This window comes from Cervus elaphus, chromosome 29 (genome assembly GCF_910594005.1).
Source record: "Cervus elaphus chromosome 29, mCerEla1.1, whole genome shotgun sequence".
Lineage (NCBI taxonomy): Eukaryota > Metazoa > Chordata > Mammalia > Artiodactyla > Cervidae > Cervus > Cervus elaphus.
The window spans coordinates 56643935-56659691 of NC_057843.1; the positions used below are offsets into that span (position 1 = coordinate 56643935).

Below are 15757 nucleotides of genomic sequence, written 5' to 3' on the forward strand. Positions count from 1 at the left end.
CAGCAGATTATTTTCTCTGCATCACACTCTTCAGTAAGGCACCACGATACCAATCCCAGAAACACTAGGTGATTACGCTGGTCCATGCTGAACGAAGAGGACACACCACACCTGGACAAAGTTATGCAAGCAATCGTCTGAAAAACTAGCAGCAGGGGAGGATGTTCAGTTTAGAAAGAAACACATCCAAAACTAGGATTTTATATTAGAAAAAAAGCTATGTTTTTATAATACAAATTACATAAAGGTGGACATAATTGTAAGTGATCCTCAACCAGAACATGAATATATGAAAATTTTAAGATGCATCAAGAGAACATCCATCTCCAGACAGAGACTATACAGCAACCCAGCCTTGGTCAGGGAAAGGGGACTCTACAGGCCTAGTCTCAGCATCCCCATCAAATGTAGGTAGAGGACGTCACATTCCCCACTTCTGAAGTTGCATCAGGCTGTGCCCTGCCCTCCACTGCAGTCCTATCCAGTGAGACCGCAGACACTGGGCGAGGCAGCAGCACACCAATGTTAGGAGGGGAAGAGGGTGCAACCTCACTTCTAGTATTTCACATTTGGAAGCATGCCTTGGCAGTGAGGAGCAGCCCAAGGCCCTTCCCAGGAAAGAAGCAGGCACAGGGGCCAGGACTCAGGCTCCATTTTGACCCAACGTTTATTGTCCTTTTACAACATGTCGTTTTTGGTTTAGAAACTGCTTGTGATTAGTTTTTCAACATTAACTCAAAAGCATGTAAAATAAAAATCAACCTACTTTCTATATAAACACCCAGCAACTGTAGCCCTTCGCCCTCCGGCCCAGGTTGGGTGGGGGAAGGGAGGGCTCGGGCAGCATTGAGTGAAGGGCAGGTGCTTTGCTGTGGGGACTGGTGACAATGCCTTTGTTCACACCCACAGCGGTTCCCTGCACTGCTCTAAACCACAGCAGAAACGGGGCAGGCCCCAGGCCCAATTCCTTGTTGGTAATTCACTCTCCGCCTCCCAAATGAAAATCGCTTTTATTTTATCGCTTTTGTATTTTTTTTTTTTTGCAACAGTAACCCCCTGTCCAGAGTCTGACTGCAGCTGAACTGTTCACACTGAGGAATGGAGCAGGCCGTGGCGCACGCCTGGTCCCTCCTGGGCGAGCGCCCCCACCCTCAGGGAACAAGGTCCAGCCAGGCCAGCTCACTGCTCACTGGCCACCACCACTTAGCCATACAGGTCGTCATCGTTATCTTCCGTGTACACACTGCCACCCGTGCCACCGCCGCTGCCCTGACTGGGGCCAGCTCCGCCCTGGTTTCCTGAAGGGAATCTGTATCAAGAACAGAGGCAAAAAAGAGGGTTAGGACAGGACTTGTGTATGATTTTCACCATTAGCCCTCTTGTGTCCTTAGGGCTCCCACTACCTTGGTTGTATAGTTCCCCAAGACGACTTAAGCATAGCCCACTGAAACCTAGTTACCTGAAGCTGCCAAAGCCCCGACTCTGCTGAAGGGTCTGAGCAAACATTTCGTATTTCCGGATGTCATTATCACTGACAGAACGGCGGGCAAAGCGCATGGCTTCCTCAAAGTGATCTCGGCGGATCTCAGGCACTGGATCATCCTCTTCTACTTCCTGTAGGATGGGTAAACACAGACCACCAGGGCTGGTTAAGGCTCTGCCTGGATTCCTTCCCCAGCCTTCCTGACCCCATTATTGCAGCAGCGGATTGGGCCTCTCCTATCCAACTTGAATATGCTGCCAGGCCAATATTCCTAAAACTGAGTCATGCCTTGCTTAAAAACCCGCCAATGCATTCTGGGAATGGTAAAACTGTAGGGCCAGATTCCACTACCAAGAGCTTACGGTGGGAACAAAAAGCTGATTAAAGTGACATGAGAGGGGTTTCCCGGGCAGTCCACGGGCTGACACTCCGGGCATCCAGTGCAGGGGGCATGGGTTTGACCTCTAATCGGTAAACTAAGATTCTGCACGCTGCAGCCAAAGAAAGGGGAAAGAGTGGCATGAGGGAACTTTTTGGGATGACAGAAATTTGTCTATCTCAACTGTGGTAGTAGTTAGAAAACTTAAAACATATTTGTTAAAAAGCATGGAAATAGTATAGTAAAAATAGTGAATTTTACAATATGTAAATTATACCTCATAAGCCTATATTTTCAAACAGAAAATGTCAATGACTCTCAGTGCTTATCACAACTGAATTACACCCTATGCACAGGCCTCACTTCCATAACACACGACCTCTTTACTGTATCCAGGTTTTCCCAATTCCTGCGGTTCTATTCCTCAAGCAATTGACTTGCATGACTTACTTCCTTCACCCAACCTCTATTTTCCTTATAGTCCAGGCTCACACCCTATCTCTTCTACTAAGAAGCTACTCAACTGCTGTGACTTTGGATCACTGTAGTTTATAAGCTTTTATGAGAGGGAGAGAAACATCACTAAGGGTAAAGAAAGCCAATTATTTATTTGCTCATTAAGTCAGTTTCCAACACTGTACCATGATATAGTGGGAAACAAGCGAGATAACTAGAGTCCCTATCTTTATTGAGCTTATATACACATACGTATCAAATTCTGCATTTAATTCAGGGGGTCCATGGAACACCAGGAATAGGTCCATAGATCCTAGCTTCTCAGCCCTGCTCTATTTGTGTCTGTGCTCATTTCTTCTCAGTCTTTGTAATTCCTGATGGACGTGGTTATCTACTCAGCATTTTCTCTTCCATGGCATGCTAAACCTCTCAGACAGATGAACTTTCCAACACCTTACACTCTAGGGCACTGTGGAGAGTCCCCTGGCTCCCCACATCGAGCACACCTGGGCTAAGGATGCAGACTCACCATGGCTGATGGGTTGGTCTGCCGCTCCCGTTCTCGCCTGATTTCACTCTCGATCGATTCACGAATGGCCAACTTGCAAGCACGTTGGCAAATCTCTGTCAAGTCAGCTCCAGAGAAGCCATTAGTCATCTTAGCCAGGAACTCTAAATCCACATCCTAAAAGAAGCAACAGAGCTACCTTAGCTTTTAGCCTCTCTTCCCCTGAGGTTCACTGATCTTTGAGCCACCCAAGCACTCCCAATTCCAGTTTGTTCCATCCTCTGCCATCAGTTTTATTCCTTATTCTAGATCATCTTAATACCCTCAAATCTTCCATCTTCCCTTTACAACCATATCCCCAGGAATCCCCAATGAAACCGTGTCCAGGAACCAAGGAGCATTCCACAGCCTGCAGATTCACGACCCTGCGACCCAAGACCTTGCACCTGCCTTGGCAACTGGGGACTTGCGCAGGTTGGCCTTGAGGATTGCAACACGGGACTTCTCATCGGGAAGCGGGATATAGATGAGCTGATCAAGGCGGCCAGGTCGCAGGATGGCAGGATCAATGATGTCAGGTCGGTTGGTAGCGCCAATGATAAATACATTTTTCTTTGTGGACATGCCATCCATTTCTGTCAGGATCTGGTTGATGACTCGGTCGGCAGCCCCACCACCATCTCCAATGTTGCCACCACGGGCCTTGGCAATCGAATCCAGCTCATCAAAGAACAGTACACAGGGGGCAGCTTGGCGTGCCTGTGAGGGACAGGTGGACTCAAGCATTAGCACAGCTGGGTCTCTCAGACCCGAGAAAAATGGTTAACTGAGCTGCCAGAAAGGGATGGTCTTACCTCTCCCAAAGAACAGCCTCTACCCCTAAGTTGTTCCCAAGCAAGTGAATTGATAGCCCAGCCACTTGGAGCTCACCTTGTCGAAGATTTCCCTCACATTGGCCTCAGACTCCCCAAACCACATGGTGAGCAGTTCAGGACCCTTGATGGAGATGAAGTTGGCCTGGCACTCATTAGCAATGGCTTTGGCCAGCAAGGTTTTCCCACAGCCAGGAGGTCCATAGAACAGTACTCCCTTGGAGGGTGTCATGCCAAACTTGAGGAATTTGTCTGGGTGCTCCACAGGATACTAGGAAGAAAAAGAAAGAAGATTCAGGGATATCTCCCCCAGTTTGAAAGAAACCCAACTTAACAGAAGCATCCTCCCACACCATCTCATGGTGTAAGGCGACAGGCTTCTTGGTGCTTCCAACCTCAGAACAGCAGGTTCCTGAATCATGCTCATAATTTCTGCAATGAATGTGCCAACACCCCAATACCACCAGCTCAATGACAATGTGCTGAGGCAGTGACCCACCCTGGACCAAGCACCCTACCTGGACCAGCTCCTGAAGCTCACGTTTGACATCCTCCAAGCCCCCAATGTCCTCCCAGGTCACCTGTGGCACCTCTACCACAGTTTCCCGCAGTGCTGATGGGTTGCTCTGGCTCAGGGCCCACTAAAAAGGGAAGAAAAATTGGGGATGAGAATTGCCAGGAAAGAGATCAAAGTGCATGTGTGTGTACCTGAAAGGGAGAGTGGCCCTTACTCGGAAGTCATCCATAGTAACTGCCAGGGAGTTCATGACCTCAGCATCAATGGTCTCGTCTTCTAGGTCAATGAGGTCCATCTTCTTGCGGATGGCTTGCAGAGCAGCCTCAGAGCACAGGGCTGCTAAGTCAGCTCCCACGTGCCCATGAGTCTCATTGGCTACCTGCAGAGAGAAGATCCACTTACTCTCCTGTCTCTGAGACCTAGCTTAGACATCTCTCTTCTGCCTTAGATAACAGAACCCTGCCCTCTTCCTCTGACTCCTATCACTGGGTCCTCCATTTCCCTAAATACATACCAGCAGCCCTTTCATTAGCTGGACTTTTAAGTATGCAAGCCTGCACTTGGGGCCTGGAAATAAAGCTGCCCCCAATATTCTGGTTCACCCTAATTCAGTGTAAACCAAGAAAAATGCCAACCTTAGTTTCCTGGATTCAATCTCAGATCACCTCCCTTTCCCTGCCCAGGAATTAAAATCAATCGCCTCATATCTGAAGACTCTGTCCCTAAACAGTTCCCTTCAACTGTCTGGAAACAAGACATCTGAACTTCTGGCCAGCCCTCATCAACATGCCACCTGTTCAAGGTCCACATCATCTGCCAGCTTCATGTTCTTGGTGTGGATCTGAAGAATTTCCAAGCGTCCTGTAGCATCAGGGATTCCAATATCCACCTCTCTGTCAAAGCGACCTGTGAGATGATGCATAGACAGGGATCATTTCTGGTGCATAGGGAAGAAGGGACCAGGCCTAAGGAGTCCAACCATCCCACTGTGACCAGGAAATGTCTGGTGTTAGCACTGAAAGCCCCTTATCTTGGGAAATCCCTCAGTCTCAGGCAAACCAGGATGGGTGGTTACCCTGGACATGACATGGAGTAAGGGAAAGAAAGGACCCTACTCTTTGCCTAACTGCAAAGGGCTTCAAGAAATCCTCAAAAAAAAAAAAAAAAAAAAAAAAGAAAAGAAACCCTCAGGATTAGGTGACTTAGACAAAGGACAGATATGGGACCAACAGGATTAAGCCCACTGGAGACATAATCTCCCCATGAGTAAAGACAGTAAAAAAGAGTTATTTGGGGTCCTTACCAAATCGCCGTAGGGCTGGGTCAATGCTGTTGGGTCTGTTGGTTGCTGCCATAACAATGACATGTGCTCTCTGCTTTAGGCCATCCATGAGGGTCAACAACTGTGATACAATACGTCGCTCCACCTCCCCATGGGTCTGTCAGGACAGAATGTCTGGTCAGAAGTGAAGTCAGGACCTTTTAAAACCCTACTATCCCCTTGGTTAAGTTCCTACTTTTTCTCTTTTGGGAGCAATGGCATCCAACTCATCAATGAAAATGATAGCAGGAGCATTCTTCTCAGCCTCTTCAAAGGCTTTACGAAGGTTGCTCTCGGACTCACCAGCCAACTTGCTCATGATCTCAGGACCTGAACGCAAACAGAACGCATGCAGTGACAAAAATACCTCCTTCCTCAATCTCAAAAGTATTCAGATATCTTGTCTGTCTAGTTCAGAGACAGGTCCTGAGTGAGAATGTGGTAACATCTGCCTACTTTCCCACAGCCCCTACCAACAATTATCTCAGGGTAGCCACCAAGCCAGGATAAAAGGAAGTCAAGGGGCTCAATACACTTATCTCAGTTGAGCTGAAAGGTATGAAGATGGTGACAGCAGATGCTGTGGGACCTCTGGCCAGAGCAGAAGCAGCACCAGTTGGACCCCTACTGGTCCTACTGAAATATCATTTCAGCATCATTTCAGTGAAATATCATCTTCAAAGAGATAGTTGATCTCAGCCTGTCTTCCCCCAAATCCTCTCAAATAATTAAGCATAGACATTTGGAGTTCTCATTCTAACTTACTCCTCTTTAATGTCTTCAGCCTGTTAATGCTCTTTCTCAAGGAGGGATAGATCAAGGGACACCAGGGTAGCATACCCTCCCCTTGCTGCTTATCTGTCTGCAGTGGACTTCAGAATACAAACACTGAAGTATACATGAGGCTACGTATACAAACGAGCATGTCCACGAGTTCTCCTGCTCATGAGACTGGGTCATGCTTAGCTCAGAGTGAAGTCTAGCCAAACACAAAGTGAACCAAGTCTCCTACCATTGATCAAAAAGAAGAAGGCGCCAGTCTCATTTGCCACAGCTCGAGCAATCAAGGTCTTCCCAGTCCCAGGAGGTCCATAGAGCAGGATTCCCCGAGGAGGCTGAGGACCAGTTCAGAGGGTTGATTAGGTTCAGACTCTCATCTTCTCCCAACCCCAGGTACCCTAAAATGGCCTAAGAAGGGTTCTATTTAAACAGGATGAGAATTAGAGCTCAACTCTGAATGAGCCCTCAAATAGCAGTTGCTAGGAAGACACTTTACTTCAGACCATACTCACTCCTCTTTGCAGCAGAGATAATAATGCCAGAAAGCTGACGATACTTATGAATGCATAGGAGACAAGAGAGCAGAGAAACCACACTAAGAAACTCTTAGTGTGAGTGAATCTGAAGCTCCTGGATCTAGGAAAAGTTAGAGGGCATTAGGCCAAGGGGATGACTTTAGACAGGTAAGAGCCAAGAACTAGCTCAGCCATTTAAGAGTGTTGGCCAGAGGCTCACTCACTCCTATAATCACAACCCTCTAGGATTTATTATCATGTTGGAATGCCTTCCCCTACCAAAAGCCACAAGTTTTCCTCTTTGAAGTTGTCTTTTCTCTGGCTTCATCCACTGGAAGGATATGGAAAAGTATCCCCTCAAAAGATAAATTTATTTACACAATGTATACTAGGGAAAGGGATAGATGGAAACTTCATCTTCAGGGTGTCCTATGATATAGGAACAATTGAGATGTTACATTTTAGACCAGCAGTTCTCAAATATTCTGGACTCAGGATCCTTCACACTGCAAATTTCCTTTATGGCTATTGGACAACACTGTTCTAGACAAGTTGGCAAACTATGGTAAGACTTAAAATAATAAACATTTAAAACAGACTATTTATATATTTATAGGGTCCATTAGATAAGAACGGTCTTTACATTTTGAAGGGTTGTAATTAAGAAAAGAAATTCAACAGAGAACTTAACTGGCCTACTCTGTTCTAGACCATTAGCAGCTTTAGTGAATTTAGAGTGTTTTATAAGCCTGAATGTAGTACTTCCTCTCAAATCCAAGGCAATGATGAAACACAAATATGACAACAGGTCCTAAGATTAGACAGTGAGTAGTTGTTAATCACCACCCTAGGCTAACAGAGCCCAGAATACTCACCTTCACACCAATGGCCTTAAAGAGGGCAGGATGTCTCAGGGGCAACTCCACCATCTCCTTTATCTGAGCTAACTGTTTCCTGCAGCCACCAATGTCATCATAGCCCACTTCATTCAAGGACTCCTCCTCATCCTGAAGATGGAAGAGAAAAAGAAAAGGAGAAGGTTAGAATGCTACGATCAGCAAAAGCTGAGTTTCTCTAAAGCTGGTGTAGAGAATCTGCTATATGAGAAGGTTCTCCTCTAAGGGGATCATGCCTCAAAGAAAATTCAAAAAACCCTAGGGCAAGAATTTATTCATATGGCCATGCTGCGCAGCTTGTGGGATCTTAGTTCCCCAACAGGGATCAAACCCTCAACAGTAAGAGTGCAGAGTCCTAACAACTGGACTGCCAGGGAATTTCCAATCTTTGCTTTTACCGTATATTTGTTTATTTATTCCATGGCAAAGATTTCTAGCATAGCCTTTCCTTATTACATTGTCCTTATTCTTATTGCAGTGGGCTCCCCTAAGACCTGAAGCTAGAAACTGTGGGAAACGGGCAGGGGTCTAGATGTGATCATCAGCATCGCTTCTTCAAAATTTATTTCAACCACTAGACTCATTAGACTCAATCTAGATTTTAAAAATTATTGATATCAGATACTTCTTAAAAACACCTAGGTCCAGAAATGAATAGCTATGCTTTCCACCTCTGGGAAGTAGCTTAACCATCAAGCTTGAGGATTCTTTTGAACTACCACACTACTGCCCCGCTGAGCACTCACAAAGTAGGGTACCGGGATCAGGAAGAGAACTCACCTCTCGTTTGATAGGTTCCCCTTCACAGTGGATCACTGTGTCTGGAGCAACAATGCAGTAAGGACTGGGATCTGTCTCCACTACTTTGAACTCTACGGCACGCATTCCACCCCGGACAAGGAAAATGTCTCCTGTGAGAGCAATCAGCACAAGAGCAGTCAGAGGTGCCTATCACCAGACAAAGCTAAGAATTCCCCATCAGAACCTGGGATCTAGAATGCCAAGTTCACTAGATATTGTCCTTTCTCCTTCTCATCCACATCTTATTAAGCATCAGGCAAAAAGAGAAAGCTAAACTGTGAAGAGCCCTTCTGCCCCTTAAAAGACAGTGAATAAAACCTGATGTGCCAGGAAGAAGCCCGTAAGACTTTTGACTTCTAGGGTATATATAACCCAAGCCTGCACAACAACCGCGAACAGGAGAACTACGCCAAGTGTTAAATACACTGTGGACTGTGATACACCCCAAATGGCCCACCTCTTCCTTCAGAGATACGAAAGACAGCTTACTGTACTGGAGCAAGGAGTGGGAACGGGAAAAGGGGGAAGTGCAAGGAAGCGGGAAAGGAGAGAGCATACCAGTGCAGAATGCGTGTGTGCACACACGTAGGAGAACAGACAAAGACGGACCAAGGGTTACTGTCGGGTATCCCTACAACAGCCCTTGAGTTCAGTCCTTAGAATTATCTCTCACCTTTCCGGATGGGTCGATAAGCTTCCAGAAAGTATGGCTTAAGGTAAACCTCAAAGAGATTGCCAGTGATGCCTTCCACCGTGTCATCGATGGGTAGTACATGGATGCGTTTGCCGTACTTCACATCAGGGCAAGGCTGGATGCTGAGGATGCAAGCAGACTCCACGTTACCAACCACACTGCAGCCCCAAGCACTTGGGTGTCCAAAAGGGCCTGGCACAGAGAGCTGATGGCGAGCGAAAGAGAAAAGGCAGGGATGGCTTTAGGTGAGGAGAGGCAAGAGGGTAGGACGGGAGCGAGGGCAGAGCACCAGCCAAGCAGAACGGGTCACAGGCAGGGCAGGGTGACGGGGCGGAGGGGGGCCTCCAGAAGAAGCTGCTGGGACTGCCCACTCACCATCAGTGAGGCAGAGAAAGACCCACACATCTGGAGTCCCCACGAAGACACAGAAGGGAAGGTCTTCAATGAGACATAGCCAGGGATGACCCATTCTGGTTACTACTGGTAACCCAACATTACAAAAGGGGACCTCAGTCTGACAAGTGTCAGGGTCAGAGAAATACAAGCGAAAAAATCATCTCGGTCAGGTGGTCAGAGCACCTTGAGAAAGTGACTAAGCACTTCCAGGAAGAAGGCTCCATAAAACCTAGAATCCCCCAAAAAGAATCAGAAGCCTGAGATGTTCCTGGCCAGGTGACAAGATGGTTGGGTAGCACTGGCCAGTGATGACTTCAAGATGGAGAAACCTCTTGCCTAAAGTCTAAAATCACTCAGACTGGAACTATCCTAGGCCTGGCTCAAACTATGCCTCTCACCTCGATTAGCTTGGATCTTTATACAAACCTGCTAGGAGTCCACCTTCCATGCCCATGCTCCATCTCATCCTAGCCCCAACAAAAGCCATTAACGCAAGGCTATAAGCTTATTTGGCAGATACAACCCTCAAATGGCATCCTAAACCAAGGTCTATGGTGTGACCGCTGGTAGAAAAAAATAAAGGTACCAAGAAAGTCAAGAAATGCCAACCTGTCCCAAGGGTCATGCAGAGGCAGATTTTGAAGTCCCAGAGGCAGACCCAAAGCCTAAAGACAACCTAGAAACCTAAGTCTTCCCATGGCCTGCAAGCTCCCAACATCTGCAGGTCCAAGGCCTCTGTGGGGGTACTGCCTGGACAGCGGGCAGCCTCTGGCCTCCCATCCCTGAGGGGCCAAGAACTCCACACACACCTGATGACATCCCCCAGGTGTACGCGAAGGTTATTCCGAACAACTCTATTCATTCGAATCTTCTCATCAGAACATGTGTCATCAGAAAGCACAATGCACACAGCTTCCCGCCTCTTCTTTCCTTTCAGCAACACTGTGTCCCCTCGGAACAACTGCAGCTCATCCATCTTGGGCTGGGGAAAGAAGGTTAAGGCCTTTGGGTCACTGGGCCAGGGGATACGCAGCAGCCCTGGACGTTGGGATTCCCAGTAAACCCCATTCTATCTGTGGTCACTGCAAGAAAAATGAGAGAAGAAACCTGGGAAAAGCCCTCAGGTTAAGTGCCGTAAGCAAAGATTGGACTGTGGACCCAACTTACCTGGGACAAGGATACCACACTGTTGTCCTCATTGATGGCTTCATCAACAATTAACCGATTGGGACGGTTTTTCTGTTTAAGAATGGCTGTTGATAAATCATCGCCTTTTGAACTAGAAAGAGAAAAAGAAGTCAGTTCCAAAACAAATTCCAGCAATGTCCCCACCAGTCTCTAAAACTCACACTTAGGAAAGAAATAGTGCATTGATGAAGTTGTCCCCACATAGAGCCCAAATAAAGAGAAAGTCAGTCAAGATCAAGAATGCTTATTGAGTATATATTACAATTCCTGTTTCAGCAACTCTTGGTATTATTCCAAGTACTGGTATCCTAGCTATAAGGCCCCAGGTGATCTTGCCTAGGGTCAGGAAACTAAGAAAACAAAAGTGGAGGCTGAGCAGTAATTAGAGAAATGAAAATAAACAGTATAGAATAATAATTAAGAGAAGGGGCTCTGCAGTCAGACCTGTTGGGTCTGAATTCCAACCCTGCCACTTAGCTGTGATCTTGGGCAAGTGATTTGACCTCTTTGGAGGCCAATATAAAATGGGGACTACAATAGCACTCATCTCAGAGGATTACTATCTTAAAATAGTGAGATGTTGAAGGCAAAATGGGCTGTCTTAAGTGAGATATGAATGCCTGGCATATGGTATGACGTTTAGTATGATTAGCATTGCAGAACATAGCACAAGCTCTTTCTTTGCTGACCTTATTGCAGTGAGTAAGACAACCTCCCATGGGGCTGAGAGAGGCCCCAAGCCCCACAGAGTAAGCCTGGAAACTATGAAGAAGAATCACTAGAATTACCCTTCCTACTGGCTAAACTTGCTGAACGCCAGAGCATTCTGTGCACCACAGGAATGCAAAGCATAAAGACCATCATATTTGAAAAAAGCGAACACACAACACTATCAGATCTGGAATCTTCACCAGAAAGAAGCTCAAGCTCAAATGGAGTTTCACAGTTATCTTTGCAAAGACACACAACTCCATGGAGTTGGTTCAAAAAGTTAAAACCAAGAAGTGCTGAGACATGTGACAAATCCAAATCCCTCTTGTCTAAATCAAGGTTGCCTGAGTCTGACTCAGTTTAAACTACCTAAATAAACTACCTGAACCACTTCCCAACACCAATTTCTCTGTGGGCTCTCCCTTTGAAGAGAAGGTCTTACCTTCTCTTATTAAGGCTCAGGAAAACATGGGCATTAACCCAAATAAGGAGGCCAGACAATGGAAGACACCAAGGAATAAATAAAAAGAAACACTTCCCATGGACTATTTCTTCACTCAACAAATTAACAAGGGGTGTGTTTGTGTGTGTGTGAGCTTCCTGGCACTAGCGGTAAAGAACCTGCCTGCCAATGCAGGAGACTCGAGTTTGATCTCTGGGTCAGGAAGATCCCCTGGAGGAGGACATGGCCACCTACTCATCAGTATTCTTGCCTGCAGAATTCCATGGACAGAGGAGTTTGGCAGGCTATGGTCCATAGCGTTGCACAGAGTTGGACATGATTGAAGCAATTTAGCATGCACGCATATATATGTTTTTCCCTGGTGGTTCAGATGGTAAAGAACCTGCCTGCAATGTGGGAGACCTGGGTTTGATCCCTGGGTTGGGAAGATCTCCTAGAGAAGGGACTGGCTACCCACTCCAGTATTCTTGCCTTGAGAATTCCATAAATACACCAGGCACCATTCGAGGATCTGGGAATTATCAGCCAACAAAAGACAAAATAGTATTCTTACTGGAAATATCTTCACAATTCGCAAGAAAAAAAGATGTCTGTACTCTAGAATAACAACTAGGAAGTTAACAGGATTTTTTTTACATTTTTTGGTCCTGATATATTCAAAAGTAATATTACACAAATCCCACTCATATAAAAATGTTATAAGTTTTCTGCTGACCCTCTCACATAACCTGGATCTTTATTTATTCCCTTTAAACTAACTTCCAAGAGTGGAGTTTCCTTAGCTTAAATTTGCCTCCCCCAACCCAAAAGTCCTCTGGAGAAGGAAATGGCAACCCACTCCAGTATTCTTGCCTGGAGAATTCTACAGACAGAGGAGCTTGGTGGGCTACAGTCCATAGGGTCACAAAGAGTCGGACACGACTGAGTGACTAACTTTTTAACCCAAAAGTGGTGATCACAATGCTGCAGGGGCATACTCTTCCAATGCTTATAAACACCCTGGAAAGCACCGTGGTCAATATGAGAGGGCAACTTAAATCCATCAATTCTCCCTCTCTCCCATGCATCAAAATATCCTTCAAGGCCTGCCCATCTTCCTGTCTGATGTATAGGGCTAGGGCTAGAAAAAAATTAAATGTCAGGTGCCTCTAGCCATCACTTTGTATTTTAACCCCAAAGCTGCATTCTAGGAAAATCTCCATTCTGCCTACGTTCCTGACTCTGGCACTGGAGAAGAGTGGGATGCTCTTAAAGACCTTTAATTCCACATCTATCTACTGAGATCAAAGGAAGTAACCTCTACATGACAGAATTCAGTTTGATCCTGGGCCAACAGTCCCGGAGAACTGTTTTGGGGGACATCCTCCTGGTAGTCGGCATGATTCAGGCCCCTTTCAGAACCCCAACGGGCCACAGGAGACTTGGACAGGGTTCAGGTAAGGGTCAGCAAGATGACCTAGAGATCAGAAACCGTCTTATGACTCCAGGTTCCAAGAATTCTGGACTTTTACTTTCAGTCTTGGAAACTAAAGACTAAGAGACTACTTTAATTATTAAGTAGTTCTTTTAAATAGGCACCTGAGTAATACTTCATCTCAATTCAGAAACTTGAAAAAAAGGAACAAGTCTCAAAAAAAAAAAAAAAACCACCTAAACTCTGAACTCAGTAAAGTGATTTGCATAGAAGGGTTTCCACAGGATGGCAGTGTCTCCCCCTATACCCCCAGTATCTAAAGCTCTTGAGTCTAAAATGGGCAGAGATGGTCAGGTTTTATCTGATGCTTTCCTAAGCAGAGGGCCCAGGATTTCTCAACATAGCTGCTTAGGGAAAGGAATGTGTGAGTTTAAGGGAACTCTAACCTTCACACACAAAGGCTGAAATCTAGAAAGGTCGACAAAAAACTGAGATTTGAATTTTAGCAAGAACCTAAAGAACCCCATTTCACAACATCAAGGAAAACTGACGAAAGCCTTCTCGTATGAATAACAGGCCTCAAGTATTAATATGAAGGCTGCCAGAAGCGAACGGCTGGGCCTGCCCTTTCCTCAACAGCCTCTCACCACTCAGGTCTTCAACTACGGGCCACGCCGACCCAGCTCTAAAAGGGCTTTCGTGAGCTTCCCAGAGTTCCCAGGCCCTTCCCAGCGCCGGCCTCCGCCTCGGTCTCCGGGCTAAGGCCTTCACGTGGCTCAAAGTCCACGCCCACCGGGCCCAGTTAGGGCGTTGGGCCCGCCGCGGGGCCTGCGCTCTCCTGGGACCGAAGGCCCAAAGCGGGTGGTAGATCAGATCGCAGGTGGGCGCCGCAAGGCCCCGGGGCTCTGCGCCGTCAGTGTGAGCCCGCAGACCTCACTAGGCCGGGACGGCCGTTCCAAAGGAGCCAATGAGGCCGGCCCGGGCCTGCATGACACAGCACGATCTGGCCCAGGCCCCGACCCAGGCCCAACTCAAGCCCCGCCTAGGGGGCGCGCGGGTGCGCAGCTGGGCCCGGGTCCGCGGCTCCTCATTCGCCCCTTTCCTCTTCTTCCCTCTCCCTCGTTCCCTGTCTCCACCTCCAAGACGCGCCCACAGCCAGGCCCGGCCGGGCCTACCCAGCGCGGTGGGTCTCCCGGTGCGCGCACCCACAGGGGGCGGACGGGCACGCGCACACACTCACTCAGCTCCGGAGGCCATGGCGCGCGCTTCTCCCAGCCGGCGGCTGTGGCGGACCGCGGGTAACGGCTCTGAGGGGTGGCAGGCGACCGACTGGGCCGGGACTCGGCTCTCCCGGAGAGGGGGCGAGTGGCGGCGACAAACCCGCAAGCCTCCCTCTTGTTTCCTCCCAGCGGCACTAGGGCGGTGGACGAGCGGGCGGGCGGCGCTGGCGCCTGATCCGCGAGGGGGTAGCGGCAGCGACGACTCAAACGACGGCTGCAGACGCTTCGCTAAGACTGAGCGGAGAAGAGCCGAATCATCGGAAGGAGAGGTGCTCTCACCCCAGCCAATCAGCGTCTGCCGTGGCGACTCCCGCCCGCCTCTCCGTGCCTCTCCCCAGCAACCCGCGGACTGGAGCCAATCAGGAAATTCGTTTGTGGCCTGGCTCCCGCCTCAGGGGCGCAACACGCCTAGTAACGCCACGTCAATTGGCCGCAACGATACGCTTCCTCGACGGATTGGGATTTCCGACCAATCAACGAAAAGAATAGGGCCAGATCGACTGGCGAAAGGAGAGCCTTTATCCCTGGGAGGCAGACTCTCCCACTTGGCTCCAGTTCATTGGCTCCTGAGTTTACCCTACTAGAAAAACCTGGCACAATGGATTGAACCCTTATATTAGTCTAATCCAGTTGTATTGATAAACTACACACCCGTCTTCTTCCAAAGCCTGAGTATCCACTCTAACCCCTCTCCTTGCTCCTCAGGACGCCGGCTCCAGCCACCTTTATTCTGGACTCTGACTAGCACCCCAGCTCTTAATCCACTCTACCCTATCGTCATTACACCCTTTGATAATCGTAATCCCATAGGCTTTACAGTTTCTCGGGGCTTGGAGATACATGCTTCCTTTCCACTAGTTATTAATATTCATGGCTAAAGGAGGGAGTGGACTCAAGTCCCGAAAGGAGTCAAAAGGCAGCTACAGAACACAGCAGATTCAACAGAGCCCAAGGCAGTAAGAAAATTGTACACTGAGACTTGGAAGTCCATGGGCCCAAAATGCCAGGTCGTTGCTGTTAAATCGCTAAGTCGTGTACGCCTCTGCAACCCCACAGACTGCAGTGCGCCAGTCTTCACTGTCT

The 15757-nt window shown here is 47.8% G+C and overlaps 1 protein-coding gene across 1 annotated transcript; it reads right to left on the minus strand.

The window, feature by feature from the left end:
* Positions 1-649: 649 nt before the first annotated feature.
* On the minus strand, positions 650-14910 carry LOC122686270 (valosin containing protein). Its single transcript, XM_043891449.1, has 17 exons — positions 14635-14910; positions 10786-10897; positions 10428-10600; positions 9202-9344; positions 8508-8638; positions 7707-7838; positions 6549-6651; positions 5733-5866; positions 5519-5654; positions 5009-5121; positions 4430-4594; positions 4217-4339; positions 3757-3969; positions 3277-3585; positions 2848-3003; positions 1460-1614; positions 650-1309 (listed from the first exon to the last, which is right to left on the minus strand). The coding sequence occupies exons 1-17, from the start codon at positions 14649-14651 to the stop codon at positions 1204-1206; spliced, it is 2421 nt and encodes an 806-aa protein (XP_043747384.1). The 5' UTR covers positions 14652-14910; the 3' UTR covers positions 650-1203.
* Positions 14911-15757: the final 847 nt, after the last annotated feature.